Here is a 27,883-nt window from a genome sequence, read left to right on the forward strand (position 1 = left end):
CGTTACCATTTTTTTTTTCTCTCTGGGGTAACTATTTTTCTTGTTTTCTCTTTTCGTCTTATATAATTTAGCTATGATAGGTTTTCACATTCGAGTTTCCTTAATGGGTGATTTTTTTTCCTTATTACCACTTTCGTTTTCCTTTCTTCGTGGCTTTTAAATTCTATCACCATACGTTGTTTTCATATGAAGTTACTTAGTTGGCATTACCACCCGTGTTTCCATTCTTCGTTGCTATTAAATGCTGTTACCACCCGTGTTTCCATTCTTCGTTGCTATTAAATGCTGTTACCACCCGTGTTTCCATTCTTCGTTGTTATCAAATGATGTCACCACTCGTGTTGTCATATGAATTGGCTATTATTTGGCGTAACGTTCGTCTTTTTGCGATATTGAAGCACCCAAGTAACGTACCTTCAGTGTTTGTCTGCGCGCCGTATTGAAAGGGCAAGAGGAGGCGGGGCACGGCGTTAGGTTCTTTTTATGCTTATCCTTAAACCTTTACAGAATTACACGATAACTTGGTGGTGATGAAGTGAAAAGCGTAAAGACATAAGGAAGGACTGAAGGAAGGATGTTGAGGTCAGAAATGAGACTTCGCTTCCTTTGAAAAAAATATGATTATTCACGTGAACTGAGTAAAAATAAATAGATAATCATGTCACCGAAGATAAAGAAACACGTTGATCAAGAAGCATTTAAGAAAGTGAATAAAGGAAAGAATTCGCTGATATAAAAAAAAAGAATAACTTAGAAAAAATATTTGAGATTCTAGAGTTCCATTTTCTTTTTTTCACTTGGCACCCGAAACACCTGTGAGAGAGAGAGAGAGAGAGAGAGAGAGAGAGAGAGAGAGAGAGAGAGAGAGAGAGAGAGAGAGAGAGAGAGCAGAAGAAAACTTTCAAAACATGCTGACTCCACACTTTTAAAAGGCTTTGGAATCGGAAAAAAGTGAAGGAACGGGATTCTGGATCGGATCCCTTAACCTATCGGGAAGGATTTGGCCTGTCGCGAACGTCTCTCTCTCTTGAGGCCCATAAATCTGTCTGGGAAGAGCATTGGATCCTCTTTGGCACCGCACTTACGCCGCTCACTCGCTGTTCCCGGGCACAAAACAGGAAACGTAGAGTGACAGAAAGGACGGAAGGGAATATAGATGAAAGAAAGGTTGTTTACGCGGTGAATGATAACGAAAAGGAATGAGTAAAGGATTGGATACCCCTTGACACTCCATTCACGGGGTTTATACAGTGTTTAGTGATGAAAAAGGATTGAGAAAAGTATAAGATCATGAAAGAATAAACGGATATGAAAATGTGAATAACAAGAAGAAGAAAAAGGGAGGTACAGTATAAGTGAATGAAGAGAAAATATAAATGACAAGAAAGAAAGAAACAAAGCTGAAGGAAAAGAAAGAAGAATCCACGTGGTAAAGGGAGATAAGATAAAGTGAACAAGTTGTAATAAAAGAAAAAAATAAATGAAAATCGTGATGGAAAGCCGAGAGGAAGAAGGAAAAAATAAAGGCTGGAAATCTCAGGAAAACTCACATGCATCGCTAGTTTTTGAGAGGGTTAGATTTTCCCTCCTTCGTCCCCATGTCGGCAAAAGTTAAATGAACTCCGAACGCACAAGAAAATAACAAAAATAAGTAAAAAACGCCAAGAAAAAAGAAAACAAAAAAAAAACGCAGCGCAAGGAAAAGTGTCTTGAAAGGAAACAAAACCAAGAAAAGTAAAGAAAAGAATATGTTTGCTCTCATTAATGTCGTCTGAAGTTTTGCATTCCGGCAGAACCTGAGAGAGAGAGAGAGAGAGAGAGAGAGAGAGAGAGAGAGAGAGAGAGAGAGAGAGAGAGAGAGAGAGAGAGAGCACACCGTCACCAGCAAATCCACCCCGTATCTCGTATGCTGCAATCTCAACTTCTGACGGAAAAAAGACCCCAAAAATTCGTGAAAGATTGGTAACACACACAGAAAAGGGGTGAGAGGAGGAAGGGGAAAGGAGGAGAAGGTGTGGGAAAAAAAGAAAAAGCAGGTGGTGGAGGAGGAGGAGGAGGATAGCGACGAAGACGAGGAGGAGGAGGAGGAAGAGGAAGAAGAGGAAGGGTTAGGGAACGCGAGTAAGGGAAACAAGTCGCTGGTGGTGGTGTCGGTGGGAAGCGAGGCACAGGAGGAGAATATGCGTGGAAGTATAGGAGAAGAGACTCAGAACCTCTCTACCCAAGGCATGGAGACGATTCAAGAGGACGTGGAGCATGAATACGACCTGGGTGAGTATGTGTGTGTGTGTGTGTGTGTGTGTGTGTGTGTGTGTGTGTGTTTAGAAATGTCTCCCTTTTTTTTTTTGTGTGTGTGTGTGTGTTTTTAGGCATGAATTACGTCTCTTTGTTGAAATGTGGGTTAGAGAGAGAGAGAGAGAGAGAGAGAGAGAGAGAGAGAGAGAGAGAGAGAGTCAGATAGCCTCATTTCGCGGTCTGTCATAGAGTCCTGATGAGCAGTTTCAGCTTTCCGTTCTCTTCTTTCATCCTGCGAACCGGAGACTCATTTATTTATACGTCAACAAAACCAATTCCCTTATTTTTCTCTATGTGGGTCACTGATATATTTTTTTTACGTGTTTCAAAGCAAAATGCAGAAAAATACATAATACCCTTTTTTTTCTTTTGTTTTTCCTCGTCTTTTTATAGTTTTTTTTCTATTTATACCTTCTACAAATTCGAGTTTATTTTACCATCAAAACGAAGTCCCTCTCTTTGACTTCGTACACGATTGACATAATGTTTTTAGGAGACAAGATCAGACGGAAACAAAAGATATAGAACCGTTTTCCTTTATGTCATAGTTATCATCACCTCTTCCCATTTTCCTTGAAGACTCGAATATACCAAAATTTCTTCGGTTTCCCTTCGTAGATGAGTGACATTACGTTTTCTATAGAGAGGAAAAGATAACATTAACCACTGTCTTCTATGTCTCCTCTTTCCCTTATCTCTGTTCTCCCTTCTTCTATATAATCTTGTCTTCCTTTTTTTACCTCAATATCTATCTCATTTTCCCCTGTACCTATTGATATTCCACCATATTAACTTATCATATCTTCCATCACCTCTTTGTAATTTTCCATTGGTCTACAAACTCATATATATTTAACCAACAAAACAAATTTCTTTAGTCTCCCCTCGTAGATGATTATTACGTTTTCTGTAAAGAGGAACAGATAAAAAACATACGACCATTTTCTTTTATCATAATTTCCATCAACTTTTCTTCCCATCCTCTCTGGAAACTCATATAGACTTGACCAACTAAACAAATTCCTTCGTTCCCCCTTCGTAGATGATTATTACGTTTTCTATAGAGAGGAACAGATAAAACTATGACACACGACCGTTTTCTTTTATCACAATGTCCATCAACTCCTCTTCCCATCCTCTCTGGAAACTCATATAGACTTGACCCACATAACAAATTCCCTCACTCTGTCACCTTTCATAGACTCGTATCACTTTTTCTATTGAGAGGAGTAGAGAATGTAATAATACTCTGGCGTCTACTCATAATATCCATCACCTCTCCTTCCCATCCTCTCTAGAAGATCATGTATACTTCACCAACATAACAAATTCCTTCACTCAGTCCCCATACGCCGCTAGACCCACGCGTGTTTCAATGCCTCAGGGTAGAGAGAGAAAATATAGAGAGAGGCTCAGGTTTCTCCGTGTAGTCATTTGTCACCTTTTCCTCCCCATCTTGCTCCTCCTCCTCCTCCTCCTTCAAACTCGTATATTTCACCAGTCTAACAAATTTCCTCACTTCGTCCTTGTACCCACTTGGTAATCTCGCGTCTTCAGTAACCGTGGGTAGAAAAATAGTTATACGGGACCTTTTTCTCAGTATCTTTTATCATTTTTTCGTCCATTTCTTCCCCCTTCGCCTAGTGTAGAAGAGGAAGAATATATCAGACCCGCAGACGAGAGGTGGAATGGCAAGCTATTTATTTCTGTCCGTGGGAAGGCGGGAAGGTTGGTAGTAGAAAGGTTGAAGGAAAAAAGGAACGAGGAAAAAATAAGGAAAAAATGGAGCGAGGGAGGAATGGTAGGAGCGAGTGAGAGAAGAGAGGAGTAGAAGGAAGGGGAGTAAAGTGAAATGGAGAGAAGGAAAGACGTAGAGAGTTTGGGGGAAGAGGAAGAAAGAATGATGAATAGTGCAATTAAATAGAAAAATGTATAGGGTTGAAGGGAACATGGGAGAACAGGGATGAATTGAAGGAGAAAAGAAGATGGGAAGGTGAAAGGAAGATAAATAGGAAATAAAAGAGGGGAAAAAAGATAGTTGGAAAGTTTAAAAGGGACGAAAGATGGGAGGAAGAGATGAAAAGTAGGAAACGAATATAGGAAGGAGGAGGAGGAAGAGGAAAAGAGGAGAATGAAGAGGAATGATGTTGAGAGAATGAAAAAGAGAAAAAAAGAGACAGCAACAAAAAACAGCGCAAGTATGATTGTATGTGAGAGAGAGAGAGAGAGAGAGAGAGAGAGAGAGTGGGGGGGGGGGGGGACTGTTATTTATCAACCCCCCCCAAAAAATACAAAAATATAACCTCCCTGAAAAAAAATGATGGAGGGTTTGCTTGCCAAGGGAAAAAGATTAGGGGAAAATGAAAATAACGAGAGGAAAGACAAGCTGCATTAATTTGGAGACATGATAGCAGAGAGGGAATAAAGAAAAAAGGATAAATTTGAGAGAGAATGAGAAAAGAAGAAAAAGCTATAATTAAGAAAGAGAGAGAGAGGTGATAACAGAGAAGAAATAAGAGTATGCCAAAATTAGGAGAGAGAGAGAGAGAGAGAGAGAGAGAGAGAGAATAAAAAAGAAAAGCTATAATTAAGAAAGAGAGAGAAAGGTGATAACAGAAGAAATAAGAGTATGCCAAAATTAGGAAAGAGAGAGAGAGAGAGAGAGAGAGAGAGAGAGGGGGGGGTCGTGTAATGAGTAAAATTTATAGGAATAACGTTCCAAATGAGAACAAGAAATGAGGTTTTAATGAGGAAAGATTTTTGTTCTTTGCGTAGATAATTAAGCATGTTTTTTTCTTTTTATCCCTTTCCATAAAAAAATATAGGCCTTTCTCTCTCTCTCTCTCTCTCTCTCTCTCTCTCTCTCTCTCTCTCTCTCGTCAGTATCATTTCTCTTCTTCCTCCTCCTCTCTTCCTTTCCAAATCTATCTTCCTCTTTCTCCTTCTTCCTATTTTCGTTTCCTACTTCCTTCATTCGTACCTTTTTTTTAACGCTTACCTCCTCTTTCCTTTGTTTCTTCCTCCTCCTCCTCCCTTCCTTTCCAAATCGATCTTCCTCTTCCCTCTTCCTGTTTTCGTTTCCTACTTCATTTTCTTTCCTCATTCGTACCTTTTTAACTTGTACTATCTTTTTCCTTTGTCTCTTCTTCCTCCTCTCTTTCTAAATCTATCTTCCTTTTCCCTATTCTCGTTTCCTACTTTCTTTTCTTCCTATATTTGTCCCCTTTCAAATTTCAAAACCTCTTTTTCTTATTAAAACTACAAGTACTGTCGCCATTTGCATCACCCGTTATGTAGCTATATATAGAGTTTTGGATCCTATTTGTTTCTGTATATTAAACACGCCCCCTTTATTTTTAGTCCGGTTCTTTCAGCTTTTAATCCCTTTTTGTCTTCTGTGTCTTTTATAGTCCGGGTTCCGTTTGTTTCGCGGGCTTGTTTGTTTTATTTCACTTTCCCTTTGATCTTTTTTTCGTTGGGGAGGGAAAGGGAGAAGGGGGTGGGAGTTAGGTGGGACTCACATTCTTACATTCAGTATTCTTTTCACTTCAACTATACTATTTTTTTCACTCGTTTTATCGTACTATTCCATTTTTTGTGTTATTTGGTGGCTTGGTGTTTTTATATATATTTTTCCTTCATCTCTGTGGACTTGTTATTTTGTTTTATTTCCTTCACATTTTTCTTTGTTCTTTTCTCTTCCACTCCGTCTTCAAAACTCTCTTTATAATGTTCTATCCTTCTTTCTTTTTGGCGTTCAGTATTTTCCTTTTTGTCCTCATCTCTGTGAACTTGTTATTTTGTTTTTCTTTTCCTCATATTTGTCTTCTTCTTTTCTCTTCCACTTTATATGCGAAACTTTCTCTGTCATGTTTGTTTGTGGTATCTTTTATTGTGCTTCGTTATTTTGGCGTTCTTTTTTTCTTGTTATTTTGTTTTTAGTTTACTCACAATTTTCTTTGCTATTTTTCATTTCCACTTTATCCCCAAAACTTTCTTTATAATGTTCTTTTCTTCTTTTTAGCGTTCGATATTTTTTTTCTTTTTCTGTCCTCATCTCTGGGTTCTCTTGTTATTTTGTATTTATTTTGCTCATATTTTTCTGTACTTCTTTTCTCTTTCACTTTATTTGCAAAACTCTCTTTATAATGTTTTACTTTTGATGTCTTTTACTGTGTCTTTATATTGGGGCTCACTATTATTTTGTCATCATGAACTTGCTATTTTGTGTTTATTTTGCTCATAATTTTCTTCTTTACAACTTTTAACTTCCCACTCTTCAAAACTTTCTTTATAATATGTTCATGGGATAACTTTTCTCGTGCCGTTCTTTCTTTCCGTATATCTTTAGACTTCTATTTTCTTCTTTTTCTTTAATCTTTCAATGTATTTTCTGCGCTGTCTTAATCATTTTCATATTAGTTGTCTAGTATATCATCACCCCTTTTCTCTTTATTCCCGTTATTTCGTTTTTCCTCGTGAATTTTTCCACTAAACACATCTTTCTATTTTTTTATTTATCTTTCTTTTGTAGTTTAATTTTCTTACCATCTTTAATATCTTCCTTTTTTTTTCCTCTCTGATCTCGCATAACTGCCCGTCGCTCCGTGTTAAGATATGTTTAGTCGCATCCTTAACCATATGTCTTTTTCGAACTTTTTACTTTGCCTTTTCCATACATTGTCTTTCTTTCCTTTCCTTATTTTTACCCTTTTCTTCCTTCCTTCATGACGCCGTAACCGCACTTTTTCCCCTTTCTTTTCCCGTGACTTCCTTTCCCTTTTGCCTTTTCGATACGTTGTCTTACTTTCCCTTCCTTATTTTTCCCCTGTCCTTCCCTCCTTCCTTTCCGACATCGTAAAACCCGCTCTTTTTCCCCTCTTTTCACCGTGACTTCCTCGCCTCGTCTTCATTAAAAGGCGACAACGAAGAGTGGACAGCCAGGCACCACCAACCACCCCTTCCCACCCGCACCCCTTCCCTCACGTTCACCTGACCCATTATACTAAATAGGTTTCCCGACTTTCTCTCCCCACACCTCACTCGGGGCAAGACTCTGTGATCACGCGAGTCAGGGTTATGGCGTGCAGGGTTAAAGAGAGATAGAGAGAGAGACTTGGGGAGGATAGGGAAGCGAGAAAAGTGAATATGGAAATGAAGACAGTGGAACGCGAGGTCAGCGATGGGAGGCGACAAGCAAATGGAGGTGGGCGTAAAGAAGGATAAACTAAAGGAGAAAGGGAGTCGGAGGAGGAGGAGGAGGAGGAAGGCAGAAGCAGAAGGAGAGAGAAAAAAGTGGAATGAAGGCGTGAGTGGCAGGGAAGTGGAAGAACATTAAACCGTGTGGAAGAGGTAAAAATAATGGTGGAAGTAGAGCGGAGACGAGGAGAAAGAAAGACGAGGGAAGGAAGGAAGGAAGGAAGGAAGGAGGGAAATAAGAGAGAAAACGTGAAGGGGAAAAGCAGTCGGCTCAAGATAGATGGAAAGGAAGAGAAAAAAAAGTTTGGAAATTTAGTAACGTTCTCAACACGGTGTGAAGATAAGGCAAGAGAGAGAGAGAGAGAGAGAGAGAGAGAGAGAGAGAGAGAGAGAGAGAGAGAGAGAAGAGAAGAGAAAAAAGAAAGTAAAATAAAATAAAAAGGAAAGAAAAGAGAAGAGAAAATAGAAAATAATGAAGAAGCCGGAAGGAGAAAAAAAAGCGAATCATAAAATAGAGAGATGAAAGAAGAGAAGAGAAAAAAGGAATAGAAAAAAGAGAAAACAAGACAATAAAAAAGATTAAAGCAGAAAAAAGAAAAAAAACGACCCACTATGAGAGAGAGAGAGAGAGAGAGAGAGAGAGAGAGAGAGAGAGAGAGAGAGAGAGAGAGAGAGAGAGAGAGAGAGAGAGACGAGGAGGAGGAGGTAAAACTGTGATGCACGGCAGTTCTTCTTTTCAACTCGTTCGTGATGGATTGAGTTCAAAGTTTCTTCCCCAGCAATAGTTTCTCGCCTCCCACTCTTGTTTCGCTGTTGTCTGGTCAGCGTCGAGTATCACAGAGTTCTTGCAGCATTTTACGAGACAAGAAACAGAAGCTGCGTATCCTCCCATTTTTAGATATCTTCACGTTCAATTAGACTGGAAATGATAACTGAAAATGCTGTTAAATGGTCACCCTCGAATATCACACATTTCTTGCAGTGTTTTACGAGACAAGAAACAGAAGCTGCGTATCCTCCCACTTTTAGATATCTTCACGTTCAATTAGACTGGAAATGATAACTGAAAATGCTGTTAATGGTCACCCTCGAATATCACACATTTCTTGCAGTGTTTTACGAGACAAGAAACAGAAGCTGCGTATCCTCCCATTTTTAGATATCTTCACGTTCAATTAGACTGGAAATGATAACTGAAAATGCTGTTCAATGGTCACCCTCGAATATCAAACAGTTCTTGCAGTGTTTTACGAGACAAGAAACAGAAGCCGCGGGTCGTCCCAGTTTTAGATCTCACCGCGAAGCATTAGACTGGAAAGAATGAGGGAAAATATTGTTGTTTTGTTAGTTTGAAGCATCACACAATTATTCTTGCAGTGTGTTACGGAAGAAGAGGCACAAGCAGACCTTCCCCATTTAGATCTCTTCACGTAGACTCGAACTGGAATAGTGGGTGAAAATGTGGTTGTTTTATTATTTTGAAATATCGCACAACTTCAACCTCTTTTATTTGCGAAACGAAGACACAAACAGACCTTCCCATTTTAGGTCTCCTCAAGTAAAGTTAGTGTGGAAATAGTGAGTGATATGTAAAGGCGTAAAACTATAAAAATAAGCTTCAAGAACGAGCTTCCAGTGATATTAAGAGCACACAGTGAGATAGTACGTTGATACATCCGTTTTCGAAGCTTTAGTATTTCTGGAAGCGAGAGAAGCAGATACTACCATTATATATAGATTTCTACGTGTAAACCTGAACGGGAAATAATTGGAGGAAATGACGATTGATACACTGAAGGATAAAAGTATGAATATAAATCGAAAGAACGAGTTTCCAATGACATATAAAGGACATTGAGAGAGAGAGAGAGAGAGAGAGAGAGAGAGAGAGAGAGAGAGAGAGAGAGAGAGAGAGAGAGAGAGAGAGAGGAAAAAGAGGTAAGAAAGATGGAGGAATAGAAAGAATAAGAAGAAAGAAAGAGAAAGCAACGAAAAACAAGATATAAAAGAAGTAAAAAATAGAGGGTTGAAGATAGACAGAGATAGATAGAGAGAAAGTGAGACCGAGAGACTGAGACCAGCTGGGAACACTCACTCCTACTCCTCGATATCCCCAATACTCCTCCTCCGATAAGTTATGACTCTCTACTCCGTCTTTCTGGTTGCTGGCTCTCCGTCTATCGGCTTGAGGAGGACAATGCAGCACCCTCGAATGGACGGCAGATACCTCGTCCCTAGAGCCGTTTTCTGCCGGCCGGACCCTCTCAGCGGCCTTAATGGAGAGCTATAGAGGCGAGGGAAGCGACAAGAATTTCCAGCCCTTTCCTCGCGTGCAGTGGAATCGAGTGAACGTGAGCCGATTCCGTTGACATCAAGAAAGGGTGTCTGAGGGTTTGAGACGACTAGGGGGGAGAGAGAGAGAGAGAGAGAGAGAGAGATTAGAGTATGCAACCAGACAGTGTGAGGAGGGAGAAAAATGAAAAATACAAGGAAAAATACATAAAAAAAAGTTAAACAGGAAGAAAGTGAAATGAAGGAGGAGGAGGAGGAGGAAGAATACGAGAAAAGAGAAATTGAAATAACAAACAGGAAGAAGGGAAGAAGAATGATGCGAGGAAAAAACAGAAAAAGTAAGGAAAAACAGGAAGAGAGAGTATTAAAGGATGAAGGAGAAAAGGTAAAATATAAGGAAATAGACAAAAAATCAGAGAACAGGAGGAAGATGTATTAAAAGCGGAAAATATGGGAAGAACATAGACAGATAGGTAGATAATGAAAGATTAGAATAGTATAAACAGAAAAAAAAGGTGAGAGAAAGAAGGAAGAGAAGAAATAAGAAGAGAGACAAAGGAACAGCAGGAAGAGAGTCTTTTAAGGAAGGGAAAATAAAGGTTGTGAGATAGATATAGATAGATAATGAGAGAGAGAGAGAGAGAGAGAGAGAGAAGGGGTGAAACTCGACAAACAACTAGGGGAGAAAAATGCCTTGCTTCCCTCATCTGCGGTTATCTTGTTGATGTGCCGCGCGAATTAGCGGCTGCATGATTAATGGACGGGAAAATTACCGCCTTTTTAATTGACTTTTCAGAAGACTTAAGTGGATGTGTAATTACGTCGGAGAGAGAGAGAGAGAGAGAGAGAGAGAGAGAGAGAGAGAGAGAGAGAGAGAGAGAGAGAGAGAGAGAGAATCCCAACCCGCGCGGAGTAAATGAAACGCGGCAAGACACCACCGTAGACTTTCACATCGCCCGACCCGACCCAAAACCGTGCGCTGTCTCTCCCGCTTTCCCTGTGTTTGTCTCATCACACCGGCTCACTAATTACGTTTGGAAGGGGGTCTATAACGTCTCTAGAACCCCTCACCCCTCCTCTCTCCATCTCTGCTCCCCTTTCTCTCACTCTGTCTCTGTCCCGTAAAGTGGGCCTCCAAACATAATATTGCCGTGAATGGACGAATCAAGGGCGGCCCACGCAGGAAACAATGGGTGGAATGGATGTCTGTAGCTCTTGTTTGTTTTTCATCACAGAGTTTTCTTTTCTCCCCAACAAGATTCTCTGCTACGTCCCTCTCCACCCCATCCCCCTTTCTCTCTCTCTCTCTCTCTCTCTCTCTCTCTCTCTCCTCTATATTTACCTTTTGAACCTGCTGTATAATACTGAATATATGATAGAGAGAGAGAGAGAGAGAGAGAGAGAGAGAGAGAGAATGTTGTAGGTCCAATACTGTTATATATTCATTGCGGTGGCTGAGGAATTGGACAACTACGAAAGAGAGAGAGAGAGAGAGAGAGAGAGAGAGAAAGAGAGTCTGGATTCTGTATATATATTCGGTGTGTAGGATAACCAATTGGACACCGCTTGCCTCTCTCTCACATCGTGCCGACTCGCTTCCATTTCCTCCTCCCTCGCCTCTCTCAGGTTGCCGCTCTCCCACGCACCTCAGCCAATGCCCCTCATCTCTCATCACTCCCCTCTCCCTCCCTATCTGCTCCCTCCTTCCCTTCCTTCCTTCGATCCTTCAGTACGTCTCTGCACCTTAAACACTATCCCTTCCTTCACTATTTCACTATTTCTCTTCTCGTGTCTCTCTCCTTCATCCAGTTTCCCTTATCACTCCGTTCCTCTTTCCCTTCCCTCTCTTTCCCCTTCGTTCCTTCCTTCGTTCCTTTAGTACCTCTCTTTCCTTTCCTTTCCTTTCCACGTAATGCTTTCTCTTACCTCTTCTCCTTCTGCAACTATCTTTCCCTTCTCCCTCCTTTCCTCCTTTCCTTTGTTCCTTCGTTCCTTCTGTACCGACTTCACCTTAACCACTTCTACTTTATATCTTTCCTCTCTTCTTCCCTTATATCTTCCTTCTCTACTCTCACCCTTTTTCTTTATTTCGTTTCCACTGTAACCGCTGTTTTCTACCTCTCCTTATTCCCTTCCTGCCTTCCTTCGATGCTTCTGTTCTCCTCTCTCTCTATTTACATTTCCTTTCTGTCTCTTATCTCTTCTTCTTCCTCATTCCTTCTTCCATCGCCATATGACCACAGATATTTCGCCGACTAAACGAAACTTTCCTTCCTTCTTCCATTCCCTGTCCACCTAAATCTTCATAACTTATCTTTCCTGTACTTATCTTTAGTTCTCTCTACTTCTCTTCTCCTCTGTTGTCTTTCCGCCTTAACCAGTGTCTCTTATCTCTCCTTCCTCCCTCCTCCGTCTCTCCGATCCTTTATGTCTCTTATCTCTCCCTCTTCCTTATTCCTTCTTCCCTTCCCTGTCCATTTAAATCTTCATACCTTATCATTCCTGTACTTATCTTCAGTTCGCTCTACCTCCTTTCTCTTGCTCTCTCTTTCCGCCTTAACCAGTATCTCTTATCTCTCCTCCCTCCTTCCTCCGATCCTTTCGTACCCCTTCCTTAACCGCCTCTACTTAATCTCTTTCCTCCCTATTTCCCTTCCCTCCTTCCCTTCTCTTTGTACCTTGACCGCTGATTTATATCCCTTTTCCTCCCTCCCTTCGTCCTCCTTTTCTTATCTTCTTCCATTCTCCTCAACGTCTATCGCTAAGTTTCCTATTATCTTCTTTCGTCCACACTTCCCTTTTTCCCATCCCTTCCATTTTCATCTTTGTTACTCTTTTATTTCTCCTCTTCTCTCCTTTCGGCCTTCCTTTTATCTTCTTTCATTCTTTATTTCTTCCTACACTTCTTTCCCTTATCTCTCCTTCATCTATCTTCCCTTTTCTCTTTACCTTCCTTTTCTAACGTACTCATTGTCTTATCTGTTATATAGTCTCTCTTTTTGTTTTTTCCTTTTCCCTTTCTTTCATTCTCTATTCTCATTAACCACTCTTCTTCCCTCTCTTTCCTCTCCATTATCTCTTGTCTGTACTTCTCTCTTTTCCTCCTTGCTTTCCTCCTTCTTTCGTCTTCTTGTCCTTGTTTTCTTTGTCCTCTTTCCTGACCTCCTCCTTCCTTTCTCCCTGTTCGCTCTCTTTTCCTTCTCATACTGTTCTCTTTAATTAAGCCAATGTCACTCCCTTCTTTTTTCTCCTCTGTTCTTCTTCTCTTTATTCCTCCATCTGTTTCCTCTTTCATTAATCTAGTATCCATTCTTTCTTATTTTCTCTATGCCCTTTTTATTTTCACTTTTCCCTTCTTTTCTCTCCTCATTCATTCATCCAGTATCCCTTATTTCTCCTGTACTTTGTTTATGCCCTTCATTCTGTTCTCATTTTTTTTTTTTTGATATATTTTCTCTCAGTCCCATAAGCAGTGTCTCTCTTATCTCATATATTCTCTTTCCTTTTTTCCTTCCATCTCTTTCTTCTTTTTCCTCGTTCCTCATTCTTTCTCACACCCTCTTCCCTGCAGATAAACACACACACACACACACACACGCGTTTTGGGTTTCTTTCTTCCTTCATTTCTCTCTCTCCTGCTTCACTACCTCCTCCTCCTCCTCCTCTTCCTTCTCTTCTTCCTCTTCCTCCTCCTCCTCCTCCTTCTCCTCCTCCTCCTCCTCCTCCTCCTCTTTATCATTGTTCTCGCATTGCAGCTACGACCAAGACTCATCTCTCTCTCTCTCTCTCTCTCTCTCTCTCTCTCTCTCTCTCTCTCTCTCTCTCTCTCTCTCACACACACACATTCATCGCTCTTTGTTTTCTCTCCCCAGTGAGTCGTTTCGTCTTATCAACTTCCTAAAACAGATCTCTCTCTCTCTCTCTCTCTCTCTCTCTCTCTCTCTCTCTCTCTCTCTCTCTCTCTCTCTCTCTCTCTCTCTCTCTCACTTTCTCGTTCTATGTATATTCCGCGAAATTGTGTGTCTCGTCTGTGTGTGTGTGTGTTTGTGTGTGTGTGTGTGTGTGTGTGTGTGTGTGTGTGTCGTTGAGTGGTATTGATTCACGTGGGTTTGACAGTAAGACTAAGCTGAATTAGCATTACAATAGACAATAGACAGAAAGAGAATAAAAGGACAAAACAGGAGACAATGGATGCTGAAGGAGGAGACAACGGCGGGGAGAAAGAAAATGGAAGATAAAAATAGGAGAGAGAGAGAGAGAGAGAGAGAGAGAGAGAGAGAAGAATGAAGTAAAGAAAGTCCTGTTCTCGTATTAATTTCACGGAGAATTGGATCCAGTAAAATATAGGAGAGAGAGAGAGAGAGAGAGAGAGAGAGAGAGAGAGAGAGAGAGAGAGATGTTTACGACTATTACATAACGGAGCTCTCTTTTCTCACGTATAATAATAATAAAAATAATAATAATAATAATAATAATAGACGTTAGAGTGGTTGATATCTTTATGCCTCACCGACAGGAAATCTAACTTAAAATGGAAAGGAAAGAAAGAGAAAATTTATGAACGATGACTAACCTTAACTGAATCGTCTTTGCGAATCCTTAAATATGGAAGGTAATGTAATATGCCTTTGTGATATTATTTACTCGGATATTAAGATTATGGATGTATCTGTGCATGGGAATTATTAAGCATATTTTCCTCTCCTCCATTCCATTTGTTTTGCAGTATTTTTTTCTATTTTTCTCAACTTTCCTCTTCTCCCTCCTCTTCCTCTTCTCCTCCTCCCCTCTTCGTCCCCTCTCCATACTCTTTCCCTTATCCCTTTCTCTCATATTCTGCCCCTTTTTTTCTTCCTTCTGTTTCTTCTTGTATTTGCATGTTGTTCTGACACCCATTGCGTTCATCCATCTCCTCCCCTCCCCTTCCATTTCCTCTTTACAGCCCCATATCTTTTCCATTCCCCTTCCCTTCCTCATTCGTTTCCGTCCAACCCTCTTCCATCAGCCTCCTCTCCCCTTCCTGCACTGTAACTCTCTCTCTCTCTCTCTCTCTCTCTCTCTCTCTCTCTCCTTCCCCTTTATTTGTTTTCATACGCCTTTTTTTTTTTCTTTTCCTTTACCTCCCTATCAGCCTGCCCTTTCCATCTTGCACTCTATCTCTCCTCCTTTCTCCTTCCCTCCCTTTACTTCCCTTTTCCTATCCCATCTTCATTCCCTTCTCCATTTTCCATTCGTTTCCGTATATCTCTCCTCCATCAGCCTTTCTCTCCCCTTCCCGCGTACTTTATCTCTCCCCTCCCTCCTCCCTCTCTTCCTTCCTTTATTTTCCCTTTTAAATATCATCACTTTTCTATTTCCTTTCCCCTCTTTATTTGTTTTTTTACACATCTTTCTTTTCCTTTGCCTCCCCATCAGACTCCCTTCCCTTCCTCCGTCCGGTACTTCATCTCTCTCTTCTCCCTCTTCCCTCCTCTCTCCATCTCCTTCCTTCACTTCCCCGTTTACAGTCCCATCATCATTTCCTTCCTCTTTCCTTTTCGTTTCCCTTCTCCTCCTCTCCTCACTTACCTTCTCCATCATCATCATCCTCCTCTGCCCTTCCCTGTACTTCATCTCTCTTCTCCCTCTTCTCTCTCCTATCTCCCTCTCCTCTACTTCCCCGTTTATCATCCCATCACCATTTCCTTCCTTTTCCTAATTCGTTTCCCTGCTCCTCCTCTCCTTACTTGCCTTCCTCCTCCTACTCCTCCTCCTCCTCCCCCAGTCCCTGTACTTCATCTCTCTTCTGCCTCTTCCCTCCTCTCTCCCTCTCCTTCACTCCCCCGTTTACAGTCCCATCACCTCCCCTTCTCCATTTCCCCCCCTCCGGTAAACACGATTGCAGAGTGGACACACAAACACGCCGGCGAAGAAATGTGTGAAATAGTGCTTCATATAACGTACGCGTGTGTGTGTGTGTGTGTGTGTGTGTGTGTGTGTGTGTGTGTGTGTGTGTGTGTGTGTGTGTGTGTGTGTGTGGAGTTTTTATCTTACTTTTATGTTTATTTACGAGGGAGTTTGTGTGTATGTCTTATCAGAGAGAGAGAGAGAGCATACCACCTTTTCCTCTTTTCCTTTTTTCCTCTTTGTGTGTTCCTGTCTGTCTCTTCTTACAGTGCATCTATCTCTCTCTCTCTCTTTCTCCTCTCTCTCTCTCTCTCTATTTCTTTCTGAAATCTTTTCTTCCACTACTCCCTTTCTATTTTTAGCGTTTTTTTTTACATTTTCTTGTCATTCAGTTTTCCTTTACTTCCCTGTTTACAACCCCATCTCTAATCCCTTTTCTCCCCTTCATCTCCTCACTGTTCTTCCTCTCTCTTCTTCTCTCTCTCTCTTCCTGCCCCTTTCCTTCTCTAAACCCATCACCTTCCTCCCTCCTCCTCGTCTTCACTTTCCTGACAAATCATCACTCTTTCTCCTCATTACCCTCTCTCCTTCTTCCTCCTGTCCTGTCCTCTTCTCTCTCTTCCCTCCTCTCCCTTCCCCTCCTTACCTTCCTATTCTTCAGTATCTCTCCTCCTCCCCTTCCTCTCCTGTTATTCCCTACCCTGATTTTCCTCCTCCTTTCTCTTCCTACACCATTCTTTCCTTGCCATTTCCTTTTCCATCAGTCTCTTCTTTTCTCTTCTCCTCCTCCTAGGCTTCTCCCTCCAGTGCTGAAAAAGGTACAGTCACATGGATAATGAATACGATAAGAACTAATCGCCTTAAATTGTTCGTGATTAGGTGTGTGTGTGTGTGTGTGTGTGTGTGTGTGTGTGTGTGTGTGTGTGTGTGTGTGTAATGAAATGGCCTGTAAAGGCAAATGAAGTTTGAAAGAGAAAGGAGAGAGAGAGTTAAAGACGAATGAAGGGATAGTAATGATTGAAGATTGAATGGAAGAGATAGAGATATTTAAATAGATGGATTGATGGAGATGATAAAAAAAAGGGGGAAAAGGAGCAAATAAAAGAGGATAGTTAAAAAGAATGAAGGAATGGAAATAGTTGAAGAAATAGAGAAGATAGATAAATAGATTGATAGGTGGAATTTAGATTTTAATAGATAAAAAGAAAAGAAGGAAGGAATAGATTAATACATAAACAAGAAAAAGAAAGAAAGAGATGATAGTTAAAAAAGAATGAAAGAATAAAAATAATTAAAGAGGAAATGGAAGAGGTAGATATAGATAAATAGATAGACAGATAGATAGATAGAAAAGGAGAAGAAGAAACCATATTGCTCTATTAGTTTTTTTTTCTTAAACGCAAACTTTTAAGAAGGAGAAGGAAGGAGAAAACGCAGTACGAAAAGGTCTCTCTTGAAGATTAAGTCAACTAAGGAACTGTGATGGAAAACGACATGAGGGCGACTAAAGAGAGAGAGAGAGAGAGAGAGAGAGAGAGAGAGAGAGAGAGAGAGAGAGAGAATAAAAGAGGAGAAAAAGAATATGCAGGAAAACGATGTGAAGGCAAAGGAACAAAGATAGAAAAAAAGATGAAGTTAAATAAAGAACCGAAGGAAAGTAAAATAGCAAAGAAAAGAAAAAAAAGAAAAGAAGCTGAAAAGAGGAGAGAAGGTGGAGGTCAAAAGAAACAAAGAAAAAGAAACAAAAACAAAAGATTAAGTCGAATTAAGAACTGTGAAGGAAAAAGAATTGCCAAGAAAATAAAAAAATAGAAAATAAAAGGAAAGTAGGAGGGAGAGGATATGGAGTCAAAAGAACAAAGAAAACAAAGAAAAAAGAAAACAACAAAAGACACGTAACGAGTAACCGAGTAAACACGAAAGAAATGAAAAGAGAGAGAAAGAAAGAGAGGTAAGAGAGCTAGAGTAAACCCTAAAGGACAGAGAAGAAGAAAATTAAGAAAACGATTAAGGAGAAGCAGAACACAAAAAAAAGGGAAGAAAAAGAATGAATGAAAGCGAAAAAGAAGAAGCAAAACAGAAGAAAAAAAGGGAAGAAGAAGAAAAGATAGAGAATAATAATGAATGAAAAAGAAGACAAAAGAAGATAAAGAAGAACAAGAAGAAAAATGCGTAGACAGTAAGACCAGCAACGAGTATAAAAAAAAAAAAAAACAAGATAGGTTGGAGAACGAATGTTGTGTCCGGTTGAAAGGTGGAAACATGGGGAAAGGAAAATACAAAAAAACAACACAGAGGAAAGGAAAAAAAGAGCTAAAAAAGGGGAGGAGGAGGAGGAGGAGGAGGAGGAGGAGGAGGAGGAGGAGGAAAAGGTCAAAGGGGCGAAGACGAGAACTGTAAAGAAAATAAAAATGAAAAAAATATAACGAGAAAGAGAAGGAGAGGAACGAGGAGGAGGAGGAGGAGGAGGAGGACGAGGAGAAGGATGAGAAAGCGCTGCAAAGGAATAGGACAAGAGTGAGAGGAAGATGGAGAAGGAGTTGAAGGAGGGGGAGGAAGAGGAGGAAGAGGAGGAGGAGGAGGAGGAGGAGGAGTGAGAAAGGAACCTGACATGAAAGGAAAACTTGGAAAAAAAAATACAAAAAGAGCAAATGAAGAATGCAAGAGGAAGAAGTGCAAGTGTGTGAAGAAGAGGAGGAGGAGGAGGAGGAGGAGGAGGAGGAGGAGGAGGAGGAGGAGGGGGGGGGGGAGTAATGAGGTAATAAATATGAGAGTAAAAGGAGAAAGTATAAGATGACAAAATATGTGTGAGGGTTAGGAGGAGGAGGAGGAGGAAGAAGAAGAAGAAGAAGAGGAGGAGGAGGAGGTGGAGGAAAACAGTGAAAAACATGTACAAGGAAATATGAATAAGATGAAAAAAGGAGGAGAGGAATAAAAGAAGAAGAAGAGAGAGAGAGAGAGAGAGAGAGAGAGAGAGAGAGAGAGAGAGAGAGAGAGAGAGAGAGAGAGAATGATTTAGTATGTATAGCAGGAATAAAAGGAAGAAGTACAAGTTTGAAGGAAAGAGGAGGAGGAGGAAGAGAGGGAAGAGGAAGATATTAAAAGTGACAATCAAGTAAGGAAGAGAAGGAAGAGGTGAAGAAGGAGGAGGAGGAGGAGGAGGAGGAGGAGGAGGTGAATAAGGTTGAATAATATGAGGAGAATAAGGAATAAAAAAGGAATGAGGAATAAGTGAAAAGGTGATAAATGAGAGAGAGAGAGAGAGAGAGAGAGAATATACATATCCACCACCAGCCATGTTTTCTTCCTCCACAACCAGGGAAGAAAAGATAATGGAAGGAAGCGGAAGAATAGGAGGAGGAGGAGGAGGAGGAGGAAGAATAGAAGAGGAAGAGAAGAGAAGGATTGCGGTGAATGAGGGAGTAACGAGGCCCTGAGAGAGAGAGAGAGAGAGAGAGAGAGAGAGAGAGAGAGAGAGAGAGAGAGGACGCCGTACAATCAACACTTTAGACCATTTCAGCCCACATTTATGAGCCTAATATTCCTGGGCTTGGTCAAGGACTCCTCTCCCTCCTTCGCTAATCCTGGGAAATGAGATCCTGCGGTCAAGACGTGTCAACTTAGGTCAAGGAGGAGGAGGAGGAGGAGGAAGGGAAGAGAGATAAAAAGGTTATATAAAGAAAATGTGTTAGTGAGAGAAAGGGGAGAAGATGAAACTAGCACAAAAGTAAAGTGTGTGTGTTCGTGTGTGTGTGTGTGTGTGTGTGTGTGTGTGACTCTTAGGTTGCTGTAGCGACAGTGATGGAGGGGGGGAGGGAGAGAGAGAGGGAGAGGAGAGGAGAGGAGAGGAGGGACAGTAGGAGGAAGGTAAGGAGAGAGAGAGAGAGAGAGAGAGAGAGAGAGAGAGAGAGAGTGAGGGAGGGAGGTAGTGAGGGTAGGTCGTATTTATTCCCAGCTGAGAGAGAGAGAGAGAGAGAGAGAGAGAGAGAGAGTTTATGATGACAGATAGATGTGTATATACATTAATCACGTTGATATGACGGGAAAAAATGAAGAAGGGAAAATAAAATGAGAAAAGGGAAAACAAAAGTTGAATTATTTACCACAACAACAAAGAGAAACACACACACACACACACACACACACACACACACACACACACACACACACACACACATACACACACACACTTAACCCCTATCACAGGAAGAATAGGAACGATGATAAAATAGGTAGATTAACTTAGAGATTATGAGAGAGAGAGAGAGAAGGAGTCTCTCTCTCTCTCTCTCCTCAACCACCCACACAGTATTGCGCGAGAGAGAGAGAGAGAGAGAGAGAGAGAGAGAGAGAGAGAGAGAGAGAGAGAGGTAAGAAACGCAGCAGGAAATGAGAGGAAATTACCTTGTCCATACAACACAAAGGAAGGGAAGGGAAAGGAAGGGAAGGGAGTGACCTGTTGTGTTGTTGTTGTTCACCTCGACAAGTGAAATCAAGGTTACACTGTTGAAGGGGAAGTTGAGATGGATTAGGTATGGATGAGCTGGAGATTGATGGAGGAGAAGGAGAAGAGGAGGAGGAGGAAGAAGAGAGGAATGTTAGCAGGTTAAGAGAAATGGGATAAAAAGATGAAAAGGAGTATTTTTTCTGATTTCTGTTTCTTATATATTCATAGAAGTGGAAGATGAGGAAGAGGAAGAGAAAGAGGAGGAATAGGAAGAGGAAGAGAGAGAAAACAGGAGGAGGAAGAGGAGGAGGAGGAGGAAAGGGTGAGCAGGTGGCTTGGGTATGCGAAACGAAATAGCAGAGGAATTTGAAAGCTAGCTATATATATTTTCTCTCCATTTTCTCATGTGTTGATAGAGGGAGAGGAGAAGGAAGAAGAAGAGGAGGAGGAGGAGGAGGAGAAGGAAGAAGAAGAGGAAGAGGAGGAGGTGTAGTGTTGTGAAATATGAGTAGATAAAGAATTTTGATAAGTGCTTCATCATATTTTTGGTATAGTTTACTTTCCTTATATCATAGTGTATCCTTTTAAGTTGAAATTTACAATGGAGGAGCAAGAGGAGAGGAAGGAAGAGGAGGCAAGGCAGGAGGAGGAGAAAGGGGGAAGAAAAAGAAAGGAAATGAAACACAAAGTAAAAGAAAGTTGAAATTTACTATGGGAGAGCAAGAGAAGAGGAAGGAAAGGAGGCAAGATTGGAGGAGGAGAAAGGAGGAAGAAAGAGAAAAGAGAAGAAACAAAAAGTAAGCAAGCAACATTGAAGAAGAAAAAACAAAGAAAGAAAGAAAGATACAAGAAAGCTATATACGTGTTTGTGAATGTTTGTGTGAAAGAAAATAATAATTGAGTTTGGTTATTTAGTTTTTCTCTTCATTTATCTTTCCCAGTAAATAATAATAATAACAATAATAATAATAATAATAATGTTGGAAAGTTTATAAAGTATACCATCTTAGGGAAGGAAGGAAAGAAAGGAAGGTAGGATCAGAGAGAGAGAGAGAGAGAGAGAGAGAGAGAGAGAGATGAGTCTTGCGTTTATTCTGGGGCAAAGTTTGAAGTGGCCGTTTAGCTGACGCGGCAGACGTATCGAAAATGACGTTCAAAGCTTTACGAAGTTGTGTTGGCCATCAGTCACGTGACCTAAAGAGGAGAGAGGCGGAAGAGGAGGAAAAAGAAGAGAAGGAAGAGGAAGAGGAAGCAAGAATACGAGGAGAGTAAAGAGGGAAAAAAGATGAAAAGTCTAAGAGGAAAAGGAGTTAGAGGAAGGAAGAGAAAAGTATAGAAAAAGAGATGAAGAAAAGGAAGGACGAGCAAAAGATAAGAAGAAGACAAGGAATACGAGGAAAGAAAGAGGGAGGAAAATGTAGTAAAAAAGAGTAAAAGAAAGACGAGGAGAGTAAGAGGAAAGAAAACGTAAGAAGGAAAAGAGAAATGGAAAAGAAGAAGAAGGAGGAGGAGGAGAAACAGAACATATGTAGCAGAGAATAAAAGGAAAAGGAGGAGGACGAGGAGGAGAAACAGGACATCAGTAATAAAGAAGAAAAGGAAAAGGAGGAAAATGAGTAGGAACAGAACATAGGAAGCAAAGAAGGGAAGGAAAAGGAGGAGGAGGAGGTGAATCAGGACATAAGTAGCAAAGAGGAAAAAGAGAAGAAGGAGGAGGACAATGGAGAAGAAAGAGAGAATGAGGAAGATGATAAAGAAAAAAGAAGAGTAGAGAGAAATAAAAATTGGAATAGAAAAGTAAGTAGAGGGAAATAAAATGAGATAAATAAAACGAAGAAGGGAAAAACTAGCAAAAACATAGTTGGAAAAGAAGGAATGGAAAGAGGACGAGAAAAAGGGAGAGAGAGAAAAACAGAAAGAGGGATAACTATAACAGAAGAATTAAGGGGTATATAGTTAAGACAAGGAGGTAAAAGATAATATAGATAACAGTGATTTTGAAGGTAGTGGTGATGGAGATATTGGCAACTGTGATGACATGGACACCACCACCACCACCACCAGCATCCCGTCAGCTGCATCGGGCTAGGGAGGAGATAAACGGATTCTTGGGGTAATAAATAAAACTCCCATCTCGATCATCCTCATATTTTAGGCGTCCAGGGAGAGCGTCGCTGCCCCGGGAAGGAAAATTATTGAATGAAAAGTCTCGACGCAGAACATTAAAAAGAAGGTAGAGAATTATGGTAACGACCGCGCAGATGTAAGTATATTAGTGAATAGGAGTTTATCAGCCCATGTGAGAGAGAGAGAGAGAGAGAGAGAGAGAGAGAGAGAGAGAGGATGAAAATAATTAGTAAGATGATTATGAATAAGAATGAAGCTAATAAGAGAAAAAAAGAAAGAAAGGAAGAAAAGGGAATATGGAAGAGTTAAAAAAGTGAACGACTGAGAGAGGAGAGATAGAGAAAACAAAAAAGTGGAAGAGAAGAAGAGAGAGAGGTGGAAGAGGAAGAAGAAGAGAGTAGAGAAAATGGAGAAGGGGAAAAAATGAATATAGGAGTGAGAGAGAGAGAGAAGCGCATGCAGATAGGAATTTGATAAAGGCGAAGCACTTCAAGAGGTAGTAGAGGAGGAGGAAGAGGAAGAGGAAGAAGAGGAGGAAGAGACCTGAAGCATATACCATGATCGAGAGAGAGAGAGAGAGAGAGAGAGAGAGAGAGAGAGAGCTCCGGGGGTCGCTTGAAACAAATACCAGTGGAAAGGGTGATGGAGTTTGAGAGAGCGAGAGAGAAACGAGACCACTGAGGGAAAGGGTAAGACGGAAGGCCACGGGGAAAGATATGAGAGTTTGCAACGAGAAAAAGGAAGAGGAAGAGAAAAACCTTGACGTGTTAGCTCTCGGAGAAGGAAGGAAGAAAGAAACGATGAAAGAAAGAAGGGAAGGAAGGAAGGGAAAAAGAAAGAAAGGAAAGGAAGAGAGAATGAAGGAAAAGGAAAGAAAGTAATTAACTAAACAAAGAGAGAAAGAAAGGGAAGGAAGGAAGGAAGGAAAGGAAAAAGAAAGAAAGGGAGGAATGAAGAAAGAAAAGAAAGGAAGAAAGAATGATGGAAAAGGAAAAAGGGAAACAAAGAAAGAAAGAAAGGGTGGGATGATTGAAGACACTGAAGGAAAAATAGATGGAAGGAAGGAAGGAACGAAAAGAAAGGAAATGAAAGTAAGTAGAGAGAAGGAGTGCTTTTATATACAGTACAGAATGATCTTTTGTACGTTTGAAGATGTGACATTATTGAGCAACGAGGAAAGAGGAAAAGAAGGAAGAGGAAGAAGAAAAGGATGAAAGAGAAGGAATTGAGGAGGAAGACGGAGGAGAGAAACAGCAACAGGAAAAGAAAGAGGAGGATGAAGAGGAAAAGAAAGGAGGATAAAGAGGAAGAGGAAGAGAAGAAGTAGAGGAGGAGGAGGAGGAGGAGGAGGACAAGTAATCATTGTTTGTATAGGAAGAGAAGGAGGGATAGAAGGTAAACAAGGAAGGGGAAGTAACAGTGTGAGAGGAGGAGGAGGAGGAAGAGGAAGAGGAAGAGGAGGAGGGAGTTAGCATAAGTGTGTGTAGGGTTATTACTCTCTCAGGTAACTTAAAGGGGATGGTGTCGTGTGTGTGTGTGTGTGTGTGTGTGTGTGTGTGTGTGTGTGTGTGTTTGTGTGTGTGTGTGTGTGTGTGTGTGTGTGTGTGTGTGTGTTTTGTGTCAGTATGTAAGTATGTCACTCTCTCTCTCTCTCTCTCTCTCTCTCTCTCTCTCCTTATGATATATTTACGGGGACTTATTTTCTCTCTTTCATTCCCGTCAAAGGTTACTTCAAAGCAAATATTTAAGAGAGAGAGAGAGAGAGAGAGAGAGAGAGAGAGACGAAACTTTGTGAAATACTCAGTCATTCCTTTCCTTTCTCTTGTCTTCCCTCCCCCTCTCTCTCTCCCTCTCTCTCTCTCTCTGTCTTCTTTTATCGTTTTGTTCCTGTCACACACGTTCTCATTTGTCTTCCCTTCCCTTCATCATATCAATTTGTCTTCCATTATCCCATCGCCCTCATTCGTTGTTTTTGTTTTGTTTTTCCTCCTTCTTTCCTTTCTTCTCTCTCTCTCTCTCTTATTTATTATTTATTTTGCTTCCTTATTCTTTCCCTTCCTCCCCTCTTTCTTCTTCTTTATTTCCTTACGTCCTTTGAACTCTCTCCTCTCTCTCTCTTCTCTTTGCTTCCTGTTAACTATTTTTCCTTCCTTTCCTCCTTTTTCTCCTGTTTTTCCTCTTTTTTCTTTGTTTTCCCTCTCTCCTCTCTTTCTTCCTTCCTCTCTTTCGTCTACTAAATCTTCTCTCTTTCCTTCTTCTCTAACTCTCTCTTCTCTTTGCTTCCTGCTACCCATTTTTCCTTCCTTTCCTCCTTTTTCCTCCTCTTTTTCCTCTTTATTCTTTGTTTCCCCTCTTTCCTCTCTTCCTTCCTTCCTTCCTCTCTTTCGTTCTTCTCTAACTTTATTTTCCTTCCTTACATGATTTCTCTCTTTCGCATATCTCCTTATTTATCCTCCTGTCTCTTATTTCTCCTTCGTCTATTTATCCTTTCCCTCCTTCCTTCCTTCCTTCCTTCCTTCCTTCCTTTTGTCCTGTCAACGTAACATTCTTTATCTTCTCTTCCTTTGTATGTGTCAGTCTGTCTCTCTTTTCTCTCCCTCAGTTTCTCTCTTTCTCTCCTCCCTTTCTCCTATTCTTTCTTTCGTTCCTTCTATTCTCCTCTCTTTCCCTTCCTCTATTTTTCTTCTTCTCCATTTGCTTCCTCCCTTCTTGCTCTACTTTCTATGGTTTCTCTCTTTCTCTTTCTCTCCCTGTTTCCACTTTCCTCATTTTCCGTCTTTTATTCCTTCCTTTTCTTGCCTTCCTTTCTATGGTCTCTCTCTTTCTCTTCCCTCCTCTTCGTATTGTTTTATTTTTATTTAGTTTTTATTCCTTATTCATTCTCTTCTATGGGTTTTTTTCTCCTATATTCTAGTAGTTTTCATTTTCTCATTTTCTTCTTTTCTCGTAACTGTAATTGTCATGTTCTAATTTCACTCAATCATCGTTTTTATCATCACTTTTTCTTTCTTTTCACCTTTTCTTTCTTTCCTTTTCCTTCTCCTCCCACCTCTTATCCCTCACTTTCCTGTCCCTCTCTATTCCGATTCCTCTCTCAACATCTCCCTTCTCCCTCTATGCCTCCCTTTTCCTCTCCTTCGGCCTCTCCTCCCTCCCTTTCTCCCTGTATGTTCTAGTTTTCATTTTTCATTCTCCCTTCAATCCATTCACTCCTTTCTCTCTCTTTCTTCATCCACTTCTTCCTCTTCCTCCTACCCCTTTCTCCTCACACTCACACCTCTGTCTCTTCCTTTCAACCCCTTTCCTTCCCTCCTTCTCCTCCTCCTCCCTGGTTCCTCCTTCCACTTCCCTCTTCCTTCCCTCCTCTCTCCTTTTACTTTCCTTCGGGCTCTCCTCCCTCCCTTTCTCCCTGTATGTTCTAGTGTTCATTTCTCGTTCACCCTTCAATCCATTCACTCCTTTCTCCCTCTTTCTTCATCTCCCACCGACTCCCTCACACAAGCTCTTTCTTTTCCACACCTTCCTCCCCACTTTTCCTCTCCCTTCCCCCTTCCCACTCACACTCTTTTATGCTTCCCTCTTCGTCACCATGTCCCTCCCGTCCCTCCCTGTTCCTCCAGTCTCCCTTCCCCGTCCCTCTCTCTCCCTCCCCCCTTCCTCCTCCTTCCCCCTCCAGCATCTCGGCTCAAAACTTCCTTCACGTTTCTAACAACTGGGCAAACTAACTCCACCTCTGCATTAATTTTCCGGCAGGACTGAGACTCTCTGTACCCCTCTCTCTCTCTCTCTCTCTCTCTCTCTCTCTCTCTCTCTCTCTCTCGCTCTCGCTCTCACCCCCTCCTCCACCTCATTAAAATCTCTCCCCTTGGCTTAAATTATGTTTTTTTCTTGTTTTCTTTTTTCTTGTCCTGCCTTTTGTGTTTTTGTGTTTGTTTCATCGTTATTGTTTTGTCCTTCATTATTACTATTATTTTCCATATCTTCCTCCTCCTCTTCATCCTCTTTCTCCTCCTATTCTTCCGTTTCCTTCCATCCGCCTCCTCTTCTCTCTCTGACTTTCACCTGACGCGTGTTTTCATGGATCAGGTGAGGTCTGTCAACAAGAATCAGCTGATCTATGTAAACAGGATCAGCTGATGAGGGGGAGAGCCATTAGCCGTCAGCACTCTGGTTAATTAGCTCTCGATAGCATATTAATTAGTTGTGGTCGTAGTAGTAGTAGTAGTAGTAGTAGTAGTAGTAGTAAAAAAAGTAGGAATAAACGTAATAGCGATAAAAAGATGAAGACAAAGGAAACAAAAATAGAAAAAGAATACACAAGAAAAGGAAAAAGAAAAAACAGGAAAAATATTATGGTAGTGTTTCCTGTTATTATTTTTCCGTCTCTTTTATTAAGTTTATTGTCGTCTATTTTCTCTTTTTTTTCCTATGTTCGTTACTCAATTTTCCTTTTTTTCATTAATATTTTTTATGTGTGAAGAGAAAGTTAACTTACAATATTTTTTTCTCTTCTTTTCTCCACTTTCTCTTCGTTTCTCTCCTGATCACTTTCTTTTCACTTCCACTTTCTCCTCTTTCCTCCTTCCTTCCTTTGTTTTCTCCTCCTCAACACGCCCCCCCTTCCCCCCTTTCCCCTCCAAAAAATTACCTTTATATCTACCGCTATTGATTCTAGTCTACTCACACACACACACACACACACACACGCACACACACCATCCCAATATATCTTAATCTTTGTAGTTTCTCGCCTCCCTTCTCTCTCTCTCCTTCTCTTCCTTCTTCCCTTTCTCTTCTCCCTTCCCTTTTCTCTTTTACTTTTCCATTCTCTTCTACTTTTCCATTCTCTTCTACTTTCCCTTTCTCTTCTACTTTCCCTTTCTCTTCTACTTTCCCTTTCTCTTCTACTTTCTCTTTTCTACCTTCCCTTTTCTCTTCTACTTTCCCTTTCTCTTCCTCCTTCACATTCTCTTCTACCTGACCATTCTCTTCCCTTCCATCTCCATCACCTTCAGTAATTAGATTTTGTGGAAGGTAGATAAAGGTAGAGGTAACGTAAGAGAGAGAGAGAGAGAGAGAGAGAGAGAGAGAGAGAGAGAGAGAGAGAGAGAGAGAGAGAGAGAGAGAGAGATGGCAAGAAAAATGGATTAGTAATTTTTTTTTTCAACTTCCTCTTTCTGCTATATACGATAAGGGTCTGCATTATGGAGGAGGAACTTGAGGAGGAGGAGGAGGAGGAGGAGTTTAAGAGGAGGAAGATTGAGAGCCTGGAGGAGGAGGTGGAGGAAGAAGAGGAAGAGAAGGAGGAGGAGGTAAGGGTCGTGGTGAGGCTGAAGGAGGAGGTGGAGAGGATGAAAGAAGAAAGAGGAGGAGGAGGAGAAGGAAGATGAAGAGGAGGAGGAGGAGGAGGAAGAGGAGGAGGAGGAGGAGGGGATGGTCGTGACAGCAGTGAAGAAGGAGAGGAGAAGAGATGGAGGACGAACAGGAGGAAGAGGAAGAGGAGGAGGAGGAGGAGGAGGAGGAGGAGGAGGAGGAGGTAATCATATGTGTGTTCCGGGTTTGTCGAGGGACTTGAATAAACTTGAAGACGGAAAAATGGGAAGAATTAGGAGGAGGAAGAACAGTTGGAGGAGGAAG

General features: G+C 41.1%; 1 protein-coding gene across 5 annotated transcripts in view; it reads left to right on the forward strand.

Moving 5' to 3' along the window:
- Positions 1-507: 507 nt before the first annotated feature.
- LOC127010319 (multiple PDZ domain protein-like) overlaps positions 508-27,883 on the forward strand; it is a 174,991-nt gene continuing 147,615 nt past the window's right edge. For all 5 annotated transcript variants that reach the window (XM_050884193.1, XM_050884194.1, XM_050884197.1 and 2 more), the window contains exon 1: positions 508-2,271. In XM_050884193.1, coding sequence (XP_050740150.1) covers positions 2,181-2,271 — 91 coding nt within the window. In that variant the 5' untranslated portion in view covers positions 508-2,180. The remainder of the gene's footprint in view (positions 2,272-27,883) is intronic.

Source organism: Eriocheir sinensis, chromosome 43, assembly GCF_024679095.1.
Source record: "Eriocheir sinensis breed Jianghai 21 chromosome 43, ASM2467909v1, whole genome shotgun sequence".
In the NCBI taxonomy this organism is placed as follows: domain Eukaryota; kingdom Metazoa; phylum Arthropoda; class Malacostraca; order Decapoda; family Varunidae; genus Eriocheir; species Eriocheir sinensis.